Source organism: Acanthopagrus latus, chromosome 2, assembly GCF_904848185.1.
Source record: "Acanthopagrus latus isolate v.2019 chromosome 2, fAcaLat1.1, whole genome shotgun sequence".
Lineage (NCBI taxonomy): Eukaryota > Metazoa > Chordata > Actinopteri > Spariformes > Sparidae > Acanthopagrus > Acanthopagrus latus.
Window position 1 is genome coordinate 17,942,087 of NC_051040.1, and position 17,379 is coordinate 17,959,465.

The 17,379-nt window shown below is 42.4% G+C and overlaps 1 protein-coding gene across 1 annotated transcript; it reads left to right on the forward strand.

The window, feature by feature from the left end:
* The first annotated feature begins 935 nt into the window (after positions 1-935).
* fzd4 (frizzled class receptor 4) lies at positions 936-13,498 on the forward strand. The gene is made up of 6 exons (XM_037085099.1): positions 936-1,536; positions 5,535-5,672; positions 5,851-6,237; positions 7,928-8,073; positions 8,564-8,811; positions 9,735-13,498. The coding sequence occupies exons 1-6, from the start codon at positions 1,273-1,275 to the stop codon at positions 10,151-10,153; spliced, it is 1,602 nt and encodes a 533-aa protein (XP_036940994.1). The 5' UTR covers positions 936-1,272; the 3' UTR covers positions 10,154-13,498.
* Positions 13,499-17,379: the final 3,881 nt, after the last annotated feature.

A 17,379-nucleotide genomic window follows, 5' to 3' on the forward strand; every position in this document is an offset into this window, starting at 1 on the left:
AGTGTTTTCAAAAGGACCTTGGAGCTCTTGAGTTGAGTTTGATTACACCTGGCACATGCATAAACACATCTCCGAATTGTGCAAATCACTTGGAAGAAAACACGCATCGAGACCTCTCCGCCTCCCGAGATACTTGCAACAATTCCAAGCACTCTCGCTCCCACTTTTGCAAATGGAGAAAAAGCCAAAACAACACTTTTCACTGCTGGTTTCATGCTGTAAAAGAGAAGTCTTCTCCCGGGGTGCCACGAGCAAACAAAACCTGTCCAGTATGTGCATTCATTGCAATGCAAAACAGATTTCCAATGCTTCAGCATCACTTAAGGCCCCTACTTTCAATTACAATGTCACGAGCACTTAGGGCTGACGGGCCTTTAGAGGAGGAGAGTGGAACCTGTGGTGAAGTTCCAGACGGGCTTAAAGGACCATTAGGGACTTTAAATATAAAATAAAAACACACACACACACACACACACATACACACACACACACATACACTCACTCATACACTTAAAGAATCTACTTTTCAGATGCCTGTTTTCTAAAAATACAGCCAATAAAAACAAATGTAAGCCACAACTGCCAGTATAAACACAGGCTCTGGATTTTGTCAGAATTAGTTGGAGAATGTGTGCTGATTTTTCCTTGCAGCAGGAGAGGAGAAAGAGGAGAACGGGATGAGGGAGGAAAATGTATGAAGGAGACAGGAGAGGAGAAAATGTTGAAGGACAAGAGAGGAGAGGAGAGGAGATGGGATAAGGGGGTAGAGGGGAGGAGATGAGGCTCGCTCCCTCTCTGTTTCTCCCGGATCCCGCCCCTCCTGGTCAGGGGTTGGTCAGGGAAACCAAACTCCCGCGCACGGATTGGTCGGCTCTCCTCTGGACGGGCAAAACAGTCTCTCCTCACAGACACAATAAAGTTTAGAGCTGGACGCTTGCAGGCAGTAGGCGCACAAAACCAGCTCTGCGCTGCGCTCCTCCACACGGACTTACTGAAGGGACACAACGCAAGAGGGACTTATCCACATGTAGGGCTACAATTTTTTTTTATATTCGCAAATGCGCATAATGTTTTGATCGGAGAACACTTCAGATGATTCACTGCTGCTCTCTGGATATTTGAGTCGTCTGAATGGCTCGGATTTGGATATTATAGCCTCCAAAGAAAAAAAAAACGCACCAGGGGTGCCAAACCAAACTCTTTATAAAGGAAGGATATAAGGGTGCCAGCACCCCACAGTGAAAGGGTAGCGTCGCGGCCGGTGAGTGACCAATGCCCGGGATGATGGTGTCGCTCGGCGGGGCAGCCCTGCTCGTCCTGTCCGGGCTGCTCGCTCCGCTCTGCGCGGTGCGGGCTTTCGGCGACGAGGTGGAGGAAATGACCTGCGACCCGATCCGGATCAGCATGTGCCAGGGTCTCGGCTACAACGTCACCAAGATGCCCAACCTGGTCGGCAACGTGCTGCAGTCGGACGCGGAGCTGCAGCTGACCACGTTCACGCCGCTCATACAGTACGGCTGCTCCAGCCAGCTCAAGGTACGACCGGGACAGATGCGTGCGTGCGTGCGGGTGCGGGGACGGCGCGTTATTAAAAGCATGCACACATTTAGGAGGCGCTGATCCTGGACTCTTAAAAGGCATAGCTGAGCGGAGATAGTCTGCTATATTTGCGTGTGTGTGTGTGTGTGTGTGTGTGTGTGTGTGAGAGAGAGAGAGAGAGAGAGAGAGAGAGAGAAACACACTGTGGTCCCAGAGCACATGACAGGGAGCTACAAGCAATAGTTGGCTATCCAGTGAACTGTTGAGGCTGATGGTGCCAGTGATAGTGAGCCGGCCCCCACAGGGTTAAAATAAGCAGAGGGGTCCCTGCCTCCCTGAGTCCCCTCTTCCTTCCTGTTGTGCCAGGCTGTCATGCTAATTTCACTGAAAATGCCCCCCTCTGTCTGTTGACATTCTCGGTTCATGCCCCACACAGCAACAGCTGAGTCTTCACTGCTAGTCTATATACTGTTACTGTCTCTTATTCGACAATGGTGCCCTCAGTGCTGCAAAGACAAATGCTGCTTGTCTCGCCTCATGCACCATGTAAAGAAAAAAAAAAAAGATTTGTTCCTATTTTGCCTCCCTTTGACTTTAGGTTATATTTGGAAAGACTCGAAGTCGAATCTGTGTCAGCGAATGGAATTTGCTCGTCCTGAATTGGCTTTTATTTTTTTGCTGTGAGATGTCCTCCCGTCACACAGCCGGTCACACATACACTTGTGGATGTTTTTTTTCCCCCATTCATCATATAGCTGTTTGCTCTATAAACTGTCACAATGTGGTGAAACGTTCCCTGGTGTCTCGTTTTGTCCACAACCCAAAAAATGTTAAGTTTACTGTCATAGAGGAGGAGAGAAACTGGGAACTAGTCACATGGAAGAAGCTGAAATCTCAACATTTTGACTTTTATTTTCTTAAAAAGTTACTCAAATTGATTAACAGTAGGAGATCAATTAAATAGTTGACAACCGATGGAAAAATCCATAAAAATCTGCACAGACAGACCTGAAACACACGTTTGTGTGATCGTTTTGTGTTTTTCAGGGATCATTATGTGTGTACGGATTTATTTTGACAAGCTGACTGTTTAAAGGGGCACTTTTTGAGAAGAAATTGAAACTCAGACATACGATATTAATGAGGTTATAACTCAAACTCAGAAATATTTACTTTCTTAAAACTGAATAAACAAGCGGTTCTCGGAGGAGAATAAGGTCCCCGTAACACTGTTTGAAGCTAGAAGGGTGGCAGGGTCCGCCACATATAAACAAAGTATTTAAAAGTACATAAAACAGCATTTTTTTGTTAATTTAGGCATAAAAATTCAGAAATACACAGATCGTTTGCTCTGATGACAAAAACTACATAGTGGACCTTTAAGAAGTTGATTCAGAGAATTCTGACATTGTTTTTATTTAAAAAAAAAAAGATACTTGAACTGATTGATAGACTACCAAAGTAGATGCTCATGAATTGCTAAATAGTTGACAAATGATTGGTTTATCGATGCCCACACAGATCCCTAAAACAAATGTGTGTGTGTGTGTTTTCTTTCTTTGTGCTTTTCTGTGAATTTCTCTGCGGACGAGTTTTATTTTGACATGCTAACTGCTGAGGAGATATTTGTGTGCATGTGTGAGACAGCCAGACAGAACAGGGAGCAACTGCAGCGTAAAACCAAACTATCCCCCTCCAGCTGAAAATTGGCCCGCAAGATTAGCTGACAACCCTCCCGCCCTCTTTCTCTCTTTCCCTCTCTCTCTCTCTCTCTCTCTCTCTCACACACACACACACACACACACACGCTAAAGAGGGAGGAAAGGGGAAAGGGAAACCGTATCCCCCAACATTTGCTTTAATGGGAGGCTTCCTGACGAGTAACCGGAGCAGCTTTTAGCAGTGAAGTGTCGGCACTCGGGTTACCAACAGTGGGGTGAAAATACCCAGAACGTGTTACATTACTGTCGCATAAGTCACTGTGGGAAATATGTGAAAGAAATGGCACACTATTGCATCTAATTTAATGTTGCACTTTTTCCTAGTTTGTTCTGTAGCCGCTGCACAAGAAGTTCCCCCAGGGAGAGATAAAATACCATCTTCTCTTCTCTACAACTGCGCCTGCTTTTCACACACAGGACAACTCTGTTCACTTTTTTAATCTCGTGTTATCAAATGGCAGATTACTCAACACATGGGGTTCACTTTTGGGAACACATTCTCTATATATGTAGTGAGAAGCTTAAACTGCTTCCAGATCAGCCAGCCTGCTCCATCTGCTCCGCTACGACCCAGATACCGATCAGAGAGCAGTGCAACAAATTGGGTTTAAAGGGAGTTCCCTTTGACTCGGATAACTGGTTTGGACATGGCATACTTCCCATACACAGCCTCCAACAGGGGAAGGAGTTACTGTATCAGAGTTTAGGCTCATAATCAAAAGTAGCCAGCCAATTCTTTGTCTTTAATTCTTACAAAGTTTATTTATCAAGGATGCAGTTTCTCAAAATTAACATAGTGCAGATGTGCACAATCTTTATGTTTAGCCTACAAATAATTTCTCTCCTAAAGAGAATAAGTGTTATACAATGTTTCTGTGTGTATTTATTTCCCAGCCTTGACACCCTTCTTGGATTCATGTTTCATCTGGGCTCCATTCAAGGCCCGATTTCAGGCCGGGGTTTCTCTGTCACTGGATCGAGGCAGCAAGCCTGAAAAACATTTTGCTCTTGTTACGGCCCATTAAATATTTTGGTATTTTTTAAAATGAAAAAATGATAGAGAACACTCCGCTATAAGGCGCTTTAGCATTCAAAGTCGGCCATCAGCCCGTCCAAGCTCCTGGAGGCAGGTGTTTGTTTCCTTTATTTGACGGCAGCAGATTGAAATGTACTTTAGGCTGCTGTGTATTTTCATATCGTGTGCCCAGCACGATTTTACACTCCGGCTTCAAACTGATTTCACCGTAAAGGCATGAAATCACTTAAAATTGCAACCTTTTGTAACCCCAGAGTATTTCTTCCCTCGCATCACTACCACATCATCTCAAACAGTCAGATGCGACTTCAGAGTGCTCACTATCTTTATAACCCTGACTTAGATATCTATTTCAAAACCATTGCCATGGGACAGAGAAAACCGAGCCTTGGATTAGGGGGGATTACGGAGCATTACAGGGGCACATGCCCTCAGTGTTGTTAAAATCACAGATTGTTTTAAAAGACGCAGCGTTGTATGTGTAACCTTGGCAGCAGGTTGGTGTTTTGACTCAAGTTATGGAGTTTCTTATTAGAAGTGAAAATGGAGACCTGCCATTTAAAGTGGTGATGCAATGTGCTGAAAGTAAAGGCGGCAGGATACTGAGAGGTATATATGCTAAGTAGATGGAGGATCCACATGTGGGAGAACAGTGTGTAGCCGCCTACCAGCTGTAATCCTGTTGTAATATGTAGAAAGAAAGACTGGCCCAGAGGGGAGGCACGGCACTGTTTCTACTTATTTAACAAGCGCTTTACCCCTGACATGAGTTACCTTCTGCTTCACAGTTTGCTTTGACTAAACCAGAGCAAGTCAGTGCATTGAAGTGTAACATACAGTTAGATATGATTGATTTAAAGGCTTTTGCATCCCTTTTAAACTTGCTCTGCAGTAGAGTTGCAACAGTTAATTGATTGGTTGTGAACTTTTTTAATAAGACTGAATAATCTGGTTGGGGTAATTTTGTAAGAATAAAAGTCAAAATTCTCTGATTCCAGCTTCTTAAATGTGAATATTTTCTGTTGTCTTTACTCGTTTATGGCAATAGACTGAATACATTTGGGTTGTGGACAAAATAAGACATTTCAGGGTGTCATGGGGCTTTGGGAAACAAAACTGAACATTTTTAACCATTTTCTGACATTCTCAAGACCAAACAAGTAACAAGAAATTAATAATTTGACTGTAAAACAGAGCAAAATGTTCAACCTGTCTCTTGTTTCTCCATTTACCTTCAGTTCTTCCTGTGCTCAGTCTATGTGCCAATGTGCACTGACAAGGTTCCCATCCCCATTGGTCCATGTGGCAGCATGTGTCTGTCTGTCAAGAGAAAGTGCCTCCCAGTGCTCAGTGAGTTTGGCTTCATCTGGCCAGAGGTGAGTCACATCATCACACAAACATCCTCCATGCTTTAACAAATGTGACTTCAGGGAGTGGCTGACTGATGTGGATAAAAGAATATAATCCCCTAAAATGTTTGTTAAGACGTTTTTTAAAAAATCACAGCCATAAAAAGCAACCAAATTGCTATTTCCTATCATACCTTCTCTCCAGATGCTCAACTGCAGCCTCTTCCCGCCTCAAAACGACCACAACCACATGTGTATGGAGGGTCCGGTGGACGAGGACCCGCCCTACCAGCCCGTCCGTCATCCTCCCCAACAGGAGGAGTGTCAGGCGCTGGGATTTGCCCCCGACCAGTACACCTGGTACAAACAGACTGAGACCTGCACTCTGCAGTGTGGCTACGACAGCGGGCTCTACCGACGGGGGGCCAAAGTGTTCACGGATGCGTGGATGGCGGTGTGGGCCGTGCTGTGCTTCTTGTCGACCACCCTGACCGTCCTCACCTTTCTGTTGGATTCACAGCGCTTCTCGTACCCTGAGAGGCCCATCATCTTCCTGTCCATGTGCTGTAACCTGTACAGTGTTGCCTACCTGGTAAGTTGGAGATTCAGTGTTATATTGTCCGAATTCAGTTTGTCATTTTTTTAGATTAACAAAGAATCTAGGTGGTTTGAGAAAAGTCTTGAAAGTTAGTTTTCATGGTTAGGGTGTCAGGGTTTCAGTATAATCTGGTGCTTCATCAACATGATGACTAATATGAACCACAAATCTTTTCATATTATAAATGAAGTGAACAAGACGTCATATTTGTTAGTGTACCGGAGTTTGAGTTACCAAGCGTGATCAAAACAAACAGTCAAAGGTTAAAGTTGCAAGCAGCGATGAACGGGACCTCGCAGTCCACGCGCGTCGGGGCATGCTGCTGTCGGGGCGTGCCATGTACCCGGCCCCACTGCACGATTATTGCGTATGCATCTCTTAACTGTCTGAAACACAGACAGTTAAGAGATTAAGAGACATGTGGAGATATGCAACACTTCCTGTTTGGAACAAAATCTGCAGGAAGTAGTTATTTAATAACTTGAGTATTGTTTGAAATATCAAAATTCTTTTAATAACTTTTTGTCAAGAGGGTCCTCAGATGCTGTGTGCAAAGTTTTATGCAAATCGGTGAAATTGCCTGGGAGGAGTTTGAAAAAGTAGGTTTGCGAAATTTTGCATATTTGAGAGAAGAAAAAAAAACAGTATGCTGAAATGGGCGTGGCCATATAACAAGACTCAACACAATTCAGGGAACGCACGGATATAACGTTTTGAATGTGCGACAAAGTATAGGGGAGTTATAAGGCAAAATGCACTTTCCTTGATTATAGCACCACCTAGTGGTGGAAATTAGATAGATTATAATTAAAATATAATTAAATAGATTATAAAATATTTCAGCAGGTGTGACCTATATTCCAAGTTTGGTGAGTTTTGGGGTATGTTCAGGCAGTGAAAAATGAAACAATATGAGACAACAAAGTTGTCACTTAAAGAACAAAAAAATAAAATTTGCAGGTCGAGACCTGCTTGGGCCCTAATAAGATAAACAGTGAGGTGGGGATCAAAAACTTCTGTAAACTTAATCTATTCACACTTGCATTGTAAGTAGCAATATGTGATGATAAAGGCTTCCAGAGTACCTTTAAAATTATTTGACTCTTAAAATGCTCTACAAACTCTGTGACTCCATCAAAATACCATGAAAAACAACATACCTAATACGGGGTAGTAGTTCATGTGGTATGAGCTGCTTTGAGCATACTTATTTAGTTGTATGAAAACATAGAAATATGTGATAAAGAGATGTTTTTAGGGCCTTTTTATTAAACGGATCGGCGTCAACAGATGAAAATTAGCCTGCTAGGCTAACTTTCTACCACACATCCAGTTTTTTGATTTGAGCTTTGATTCTGTCCAATAAGGCAGTGATGTTACATTTATATACTGAAAATACATGTTTACTTCGAGAAACAAGTTTTCAACACAACATTGTTATGAGGTAATGAGTTCTGTTTGTAGTTAGCACCTACATTACATCTGACAAGATGTTACGGATCTGAGATCTGTATTGACGACAGTGGCGCTGCACTCAGATTTTCAGTCTGGTTAAAATGCGACTGACGGGGTGTGTCTATATGTCTTTTTCTTGGATTAATAAAGATTTGTTTTTGATTGGTGTCTCATTTCCTTCCACTGTCACTTTTTGTTTTTCCTCACTCTCTTCCTCTGCTTCCTGCAGGTGAGGCTGACTCTGGGCAGGGAGCGTGTTTCCTGTGACCTGGATGCCGCAGCCGTACCCATATTAGTCCAGGAAGGGTTAAAGAGCACCGGCTGCGCAATAGTCTTTCTCCTGCTCTATTTCTTTGGCATGGCTTCCTCACTCTGGTAAGCACACACAATTTTTTATCATATCAATCCTTCATCTCTTTGTCCCATTGTCATTTTGAATGGACTGTTGGGGGAACAATTGGAACACGACTCTTTGCATCCTGTTTTCTTTACAGTCTTACTATCCTGTCTCATAACCTCTGTACTACATGGATTAATTTCCACATACAAAGGCAGCCTTTGTAAAAAAAAAAAAAGAAGAAAAAAAAAGTTACTTTTCTGGTGCGTGCTGCCGTGCAGTTGCAGTGGAAACACATAGCGGCCACAGCTCTTTTTCCTCCTTTTCAGTTTGACCTTGTTTTCCTGTTTGTATTCACGTTTCCCCTCTGGACGTAAAACAGACTGAAAAGCCCAAGGACCCCACTCTGCACTAAAATAGGATCGGCTGTTATATGACTAATGTCTCGCTAGTGTCAAGACGAGCTAATCAAAATAAATATATGTGTCTGCATGATTTTAACCCTATCCTCTTGCTGGCTCCCTTCAGGTGGGTGATCTTGACCCTCACTTGGTTCTTGGCTGCTGGGCTGAAGTGGGGCCACGAGGCCATTGAAATGCACAGCTCCTACTTCCACATAGCAGCCTGGGCTATTCCAGCCGTCAAAACTATCGTCATCCTCATAATGAGGCTGGTGGACGCCGACGACCTGACGGGGCTCTGCTACGTGGGCAACATGCAGCAGGAGGCACTCACAGGATTTGTGGTGGCGCCGCTGGCCACATACCTTCTAATAGGTAACTATGACATGAAAGTGCGAGCAATTTCTCTATTTTTATGAAAGTTTTAACCTGTACGGACATACCTATACTTAGGGGTGTAAGGATTCTGACAATAGAAGCTGTGATTTGAACATCCATGCTCTTGAGTCACCCAACCATATCACATTCATGTGTCAGAAGAGCTATCTACAATCAGTCCTGTCAGTAGAAGGATGAAGACTGTGGCAAAAAATACATTTGTCCTCCAATCAGATTCCTTTCTCATCTCGAAGTTTTGTTGGACTGCTGGTGCATTCAGGCCCTGCTCGTAAATTACATACTTTATATCACATTCCATTTACCTCCATATTGTCCAAAACTTTTTGCAGCATTAAGTTTAAGTTATTATATTAACTGGCCTGAAATCTATGAAGTGTATCTATGTTCAGAGTGTTCATGAGTCTTCTTTATATACATATTTGTAGCTGATTTAATGGAACAGAGAAATATTTTCCGCGTTTTCTTCAACAATCAAACAATAAAACAAACAAATGATACACGAACTAAAACATAGCTTAAAAATCGATCATCTTGTTAATTATTATATTCAAAGTCATTCTTTAAAGGTGCACAGTGTCATTTTGGGGAAGAAAATTTAATGAGAAGATAAAGATCTTCTCTGACTGAATTGCTACATCTTAACAAATTAAACAAACAACCTCTCTTTGTTGTCAACTTGACCTTAAAGGACGATACAGTTTCGTACTGTTTTACTTAAACAGTGTTCTGGTGACCTTATTTTCCTCCGGAAACAGCTTGTTTGTTCAGTTATGGGAAAAAAAAAATTCCAGATTGTAAAAAATAATACTAAGTTCAGACTTTTTCTCCAGAACTATATAGTGCCTCTCAAACATGTACCATCTCTCATTTCTTCTATTGTTTTCCTTTCTGTTCATCAGGCACACTGTTCATCTGTGCTGGCCTGGTGGCTCTTTTCAAGATCCGCTCCAATCTGCAGAAGGACGGCGCCAAAACAGACAAGCTGGAGCGTTTGATGGTTAAGATCGGAGTGTTTTCCGTTCTCTACACCGTCCCAGCGTCCACTGTCATTGGCTGTTACCTCTACCAGCTCTCTCACTGGGGGGAGTTCAGGGCCAGCCCCCGGGACTCATATGTGGCATCGGAGATGCTTCGAATCTTCATGTCTCTGCTTGTAGGCATCACATCAGGCATGTGGATCTGGTCAGCAAAAACCCTCCACACCTGGCAGCGCTGCTCCGCCCGCCTCCTCAGAGACAGCAGGGCGAGCCGGGGGGGCAAGAGGGCGCCGGGTGAGGGCTGGATCAAACCGGGGAAAGGCAATGAGACGGTGGTGTGAGGAGAGAGGACAGGAATGGACTTATATCTGCTTCCCTCTCACTTACAGAAACTCAATCTGTCAAACAAAAGTTGGAGGGGGCAGAGAAGACAGATGAGAGGAAGATGTGATGCAGGAACGCAGCAGGAGTTTCTCAAGGAAGCAACTGGATGTAATGGCATCCTACAAGCTCACTGAGAGTCCTCAAGCATGCCTCACGCCCCTCTAACTGACCTTGTGCCTCTTCAGGAGGAGAACAGTGGATGAGGGTTGTGCATCAGTAGCAACAGTAGCCTCTCTACCTCTGCTAGACTTCTTTTGCCCAGAGGGAGAGAGAAACAAAGCAGAAAATGAAGGAGAAAGAGAGATGGGAAAGGCAGAAGAGAAGCATCGATATGCAGACCAGACGCACCGATAAGCTGTGTAGCACCACGTCTACCTCTCTGTCTCTCTTTCCTCTCCCCAGCCCTCGGCAGCAGAGACTGAGCCTGCTCCACACAGGAACCCTCACACCGTTGTGTCTTTTTAGGGCCTTTTGAAGTTTTGAACTTTACACTGGACGGTCCTGGTGCAGACATTGAGCAGCTGTAGGCTGATGTTTCCCAAAAGCACCTGACAACTCACATGGGTTCATGTGTCCACATGGAAAAGTGTAGGAAATCAATGAACTACCAGGCCAAAACTAATTAAGATCTGAAGAAAACATATCAAATGTATGTATTTACATTTGATCACTGATACATTTTTTTTGTAAATTATTACCTTTTGTACAATATAAAAGAGCAGATTTTTTGGGAAACCAGATCTAAGCTGTAATAATGCACTATAATTATATACAATATGTGAAGCATCTGTGCTTGTCACAAGTGCATTACCTGGCGGCAGTGATGGGTCTCATATCAAATCATTACACACTATGTGAATATGCAGAGAGCCTTTTCACGGGGAGAGTTTTGTCAGTTTTCGGTATGAAAGCTGCAGAAGAAAAATAACGTGGTGTGTTGTTCCATTTTCTTACAAATATCATGAAGTACAGGTGGAGAAACATGAATATTGTTTTAAGATGTGTTGTTCATGTAGGTAACTTGGGCTGCAACTAACAACTTATTGATTAAAGCTGCAATGTGTAAGAATTAGCCCCCTCTCATACGCATACTCTAAACAAATAGGGTGCAGCATATCGTCAGAGTAAATGCTAACTGCTGCTAACTGTTGCCCTTAAATTACCAGCTCAGTTAGCAGTGCAGTTAGCGGTGCGGACTGGGTGCGCTAGGGACCAAGAGAGTGTTAGTGTTTATACCACTAGCACAGGAGTGTTGGTCGCGGACAGTACCGGGAGAGGTGGCTAGCATGCTAACTTCAGTATCATGATATCAAAACTGCAATTTAGTTAATTGTTTTCACCTAAAACGTCTTCATATTGCACCTTTAATCTGTCTCTATTTTCACAATTAATTATACAAAGGTTTAGTCTATAAAAAGAAAATTTGATAAATACTCATCGCTATTTTTCAGAGCTCAAATTCTCAGACTTAAGAAGCAGGAAGGTGCAAATGTTTGATATTTTGCTTGAAAGAAATGATTCATCCATGATTGAAAAATAGTTGGTTTAATTGCCTAATCAAGTAACTGACTGTTAGTTGCAGCCCTTAGCGGTACCCATGAGGTCATACTGCAATGTATCCTGGGAGAACCCCAGCCGTGCCTTTTTACAGACCCATAAGTGTGTAAGTGGTAAGGCATCTGGGACATGTAGGCCTGTGTGTTTTACCTCAGTAGTCCATGAGAAGCTCAGCTAACTTCCAATGATGTGTGCAGTCCTCTTGGAATCCTCGTACTGTATATGCTCTCAAGTTACCGTGAAAGCCAGGAAATTAAATTATTCCCTCTGCCCTCTTTTCTAAACAGCCGACCCGAGGCAGGTTAAAGAATTAGAGGTTATTAGACAATCAGTTGCCAAAAGACACATTATGCAATAACAAAAGCGCTGTCACAGGCACATGCACATGTACGCAAGTATGTGACTCTGTTCCCACGGATGTCACCCACCAGATTTCATATGAAGTTACACCAGCAGTAAGAGACCATATCTGACCTTGGGTACGTCTCTCAGTTTCTTCTTAAGTCTCTTCAGTTCATGAAGCCAACACAGAAGCACAATGAAATCTGCACTATTAATTGGCATGTCTGTCCCGCCTGCACGTCTGTATGCCTGATGCTCTCATCCCTTGTTTCTCTTCAACCTCGTCTGCTGCATCTTGGCTCGTTTCCCAGACAATCAAGTCCTCCCTGGAAAAGATTATTGTACGCTGCATTTCAAAATTTCATGGATGAAAGAGACAAGATTTCTAGTCATTGTCTCCAGCTGTGCATTTTGTTGACAATATGGATACCTTCCACTTCCACTCCAATCTTGCTCAATAGCTGCTTATAGAATGAATTATAAGCTTCGATTTCTATAAGTCATGACTGTCTTACTGCTGCTTTCACCAAATGCAACTGCTCCTTTTTGCCCGACAATCTATCTAGCAAAGCTCTTGTATTTCAGTGAGGTTTTGAATGTATACATATGTAGGGTCTACATATTAAAGTAGAGTAAAGAAAATTTGGCTCTGGGCAGTTTAAATGTAGAAAGGCTAGAGCTTTGTGTCATTTTAAAACCAGATAGTGCCTCACACAGCCTGTCACGTGTAATTTTTAACCTAATGTTTTGACAGAAAATAATTTTTTTACTGCCTTTTCCACAAAGTACGTTCAATGTAACATCATCCGTATTACATTCAATGATCCTTTCGAGGTTCTGGTGAAACCTAGAACCCTGAAAAAACAGTGCTTCTCCAACCAGCGTACCTTGGCACACTTATTACATTTCCAAAGTCAAACAAACATCACATTGAGTTAAAGTGAATTAAATTAACCCCTGACCACCTCCCCCTCTGAGCTAATGCAGTTTCCCTCTCATGCCTTCATGTCTTGGCCATGTCCTCTCGTATGACCACGCTGAGCTCCAGGTGACATTTCCAAACAATCGCTAAATAGTTGTGCCTTGAAACAGGGTGAGCATGTGCCACAGCCTAATGAAGACTGAGAACCACTGATGACGCAGATTTGTAAATGCTCTCGAGAAGCCCAGATATGAATCAATGTTGAGAGTGAGTTCATGGACACTGGTCGTAGCCTTTAAGGTCTAGAGACTGTTCCTTTGTGTACAAAGCTTGTTGTCTTGATGATGTCATCAATGTATTGTAAAGAAAGTGCTAATTTATGGTTGTTAAAAAGTGACACAAATTTTAAAACTTGTTCGTTATTTAAAAACACTTTTGTATCAGAAGAAGATGATGAATAAAAAAACGTTTTGGTTTCCAACATGTTGATGAAGTTTTTGTACGTATTTATGTGTGTGTGCATGTTCCGTTATGCACACCTACTTTGCTAGGACCAGTAGACCTTCTGGGGACCAAAGCCCTTATGAGGCAAAATGTCATTTGTGAGGTACTGGTTAGGGCTGAGGTGTGAATTGAGTTTAGGTTAAGTTTTGGGTTAGGCATGAGCTGGTCGAGGTCAAAGCTAGCGTTAAGCTGTCAACGATGACTGGAATAGCTGAACACACTTGGTGAGTGTTTTTAAAAAATGCAGTAAAAACATCAACACAATTTTTTCATCTCATTCATTAATATGTATTAAATTAAGCGTAATTAAAAGCCATTTCCCACCAGTGTGATCTAAATATGTGCAGTAATACAGAATGTCTGAATGCGTTTTTTTGAGTGACGACTATGCACTCCTGGTCTTCTAGTGCATGTGTTAATAAGTCAGTTTTTATACATTTCCATGCAAATTTTCAGATGAAAATCCATACTTGGTGTGAAACAGCTGTAACTAATGAATCTTGTAGTCTTTACAATGTCAGAAAACAATGACAAAATCCAAAGGTAACATCTTGAACATTTTCTTTTAAGTGATCAAAGTTTCAAAATCATCAGATTGTGCTTCAGTATCACTTCAGACAAGAAAAGCATCACATCACCACATATGCTTGGCTCTTTTGCAACATGAAACCAATAGATTATTAAAGTAATTGCTGATTTACTTTTCAGCTCTATATTGAATGAGCGGTACGTATGTATGTATGTATACTTGGCAGTGAGTATAAGTGACTGACAGTGAATGAGTCAGTTCTCGTCTGGGTCTGGGAAGCACCTTGCAGGCCTCCTCAGTGGTGTCCACCTAATGGGTTGGACAATGCTGCCACCTCTTGTCTGATGAGACAAATGAAGTGTTGCTGCTAACACCATTGCAAGGTTGTTTGCAGCCTCTCAGACCCACTTAACTCTACACATCCACACAGCAGTGACTCTGTTTTCATCTCTCCTGCGTCTCTTTTCGGGGGTTAGGATAAGAAATGCTCCATGACCACTTAATTTGTTTTGAATCCATAGTGGAAACACAGTAATTATACTGTGTAAACAAGAACGTACCGTCATTCACATCTCATCAGCTATGAACTTAAAATCTACTCAGCACACACACACGCACACGCCTGCAGTACACACGGAAACATTCTCTCTCTCACACACACATACACACAAGCACACACCTCCTCTCGCTTTCAAAATTTGTTGTAATTTGGTTTTACAATTACACTTAATGCATGCAAGTCTGTAATTTACCAGCGCAGGAGTAAAATTCCATCTGAAGAAACTGATTAATTACGTGCAGCTCGAGTGCGTGTGTGTGCGTGCTTGTGTGTGTGTGTGGGCAGAAAAGAGAGAGAAAAAGACAGTCCAAATATCTAAGTCTGCAGCTCAGATTGCCTTCCTGTAATTTACTGTGAGCGAATTGAGTGTTTGTTTAAGAATTCACTCAAAGGCCTGAGGTAAAGGGAAAGTGACAGCATCCACTGCTCTATTGTTTCCAGATGTGGCTCTGCTAACGTGCACGCACACACACACGCAGTACGTACACGAGCAAGCATGTTCACAAACTGACATGCACGTTCACACAAACACAGACAGAACGGGGAGGAGTCATATGCGTTGAATGCTCTTAAATTCATACCCTAAATGGTGTTTCTATATGGGAGCCTGTGTATGAGTGCGTGTCAAAGCGCACAACATGCTCTAGTTGTCTTTTCCAATCAGCTACAAACTCAAACTCACATTTTTCACTCGGTGCCACGCTCATTTTATCTCCGGGCAGGAGTTTCCACATTGGTGTTTGGTTATTTCTAGATTCAGTAACTTGTATCACATGGACAATCTTCATAACCAACAGCTCCCCCTGAATGCTGATTTTCCAACGATAGATACAATAACAATACACGTCTGACTTTAATTCTTACTCACCATTGACAGCTTTTACAGCCTAACCTCTGGATAGCCACACTTGTGGTGACATTTGGACACAGCCAGCTCATACTGTAAAAACACACACACACTTTGTTCCACTCTGTGAGTGCACAGCATGTAAGTATTTCTTTTTTTCCTTCTTTTTTTTTTTCAACAAAGCTGAAATGTGAAAGGGCCCCATTAAAATACCTCGGACTAATATTCCTGGGAATGTATTTCCAGAGCTTGGTTCCCTTGTGTGTAATTCGGTGTATACGTCTGTGTGTGTGTGTGTGTGTGTGTGTGTGTGTGTGTGTGTGTGTGTGTGTGCGCATGTGGGAGGTGGAAAGAGACAGGAATTAAAAAGCGAGTTGGAAAGAGCAGGAGATGAAATGAGACCGATAAGATTAAGAAAAAGGAGAAGAAGAAATGAAAGAGACAAAAATAGAGAGTAAGTGAAGAGAGACCGAGAGAGGGGAAGAGGGAAAAAGGAAATCTGTCATCCTCCAACAGCAGAATGCCGCAGCTGTTCCCTCTCAGCAATGTTGAAATCATTTTCCCATTCCGCTCAGCGTCTGTGCTTGTATGAATAGTTTTGAGTAATGGCCACCACTAGGGATTCTGGGTGACGTAGCTGTCTTGGCCTGAGAGCCAATTTGGTGCACGGAGGATTTGTAAATCCTGGTTCTCGGGGCCAAACAAGCTAACGAGTTGAGACTGAAATCCAAGAGGCCTGCCAAGACAGAGATGGGAGAATTATTCACCGTCAGGTTGACACAGAGAGCTCTTTATACATGGTGTGAAAGATTGGATTTATTTGATGCCAGACAAAGATGTATTGTATGTTTAAGGTCAGGTCAGATACTCAGAAATGGATATTAGTGCTGTCCGCCTAAAGCTTGTTAAGCACAATTTTGGACAACACTGCAGGGCTTTGAAACACAGATTTAAGCCAATCAGGTGGCTCTCTGGCTTTACAGCAAAAGGCCTTTAAGCATGCTTTTAATGTTTGTGGGTATGTGATTACTGTACTGTGCAAAATGTGCTTCTCTTCATAGATGATTTTTGCCTCAGTGGTCTCACATATCTCTCACAAAGCCGACTTGATGTTAACGTGACAACTATTATCTTGGTTACACCATAACACTGCTGCGCCTCGTCCCTGGACAAACTGCTGTCCATACTGGACAACACCCACCACCCTCTGCACAACACCTTCAGCAGGCAGAGGAGTGTGTTCAGTGGCAGACTGCTGTCTCAATCCTGCTCCACCAACAGACACAATAACTCTTTCGTCCCCCTGGCCATCAGACTGTACAACAGCTCGCAGTGATGTCAGGAAGCACAATAGACAATGGACAAATGCACTCAAAAGCACTCATCTTTTATAGCCCAATTTAATTTAATTGTACACCGTCCCCTGTCCCCTTAATACTCTTTACCTCTACCGTCACTTTATATTTTTAATATCACTTTATATTTTTATACAGTTGTTCAAAACATTTTTATAACATTTCCTATTCCATATTTTTATTTCTACTGTTTTTTTTTGATATTGCATGTATGTTCAATGTATGTTCAATGTTTGTTATTGCTACTGGATGCTTGAATTTCCTCCGGGATCAATAAAGTATCTATCTATCTATCTATCTATCTATCTATCTATCTATCTATCTATCTATCTATCTATCTATCTATCTATCTATCTATCTATCTATCTATCTATCTTTGTCACCACTAGATGTCACTCTTTGTCCAGATCACCCTGCCACCTCCTGTCGCCATCTGTTGTGTCTCTCAGCTGTGTTAATGCTTATTATCTTCCATGTATCCTGGCTGTATGCTCATTTGAGTAAATCAGAGGTGAATTGCACTTGATTAAAGAAACTGATCCCAGAAATTCAACAAATTAAGAGCTGT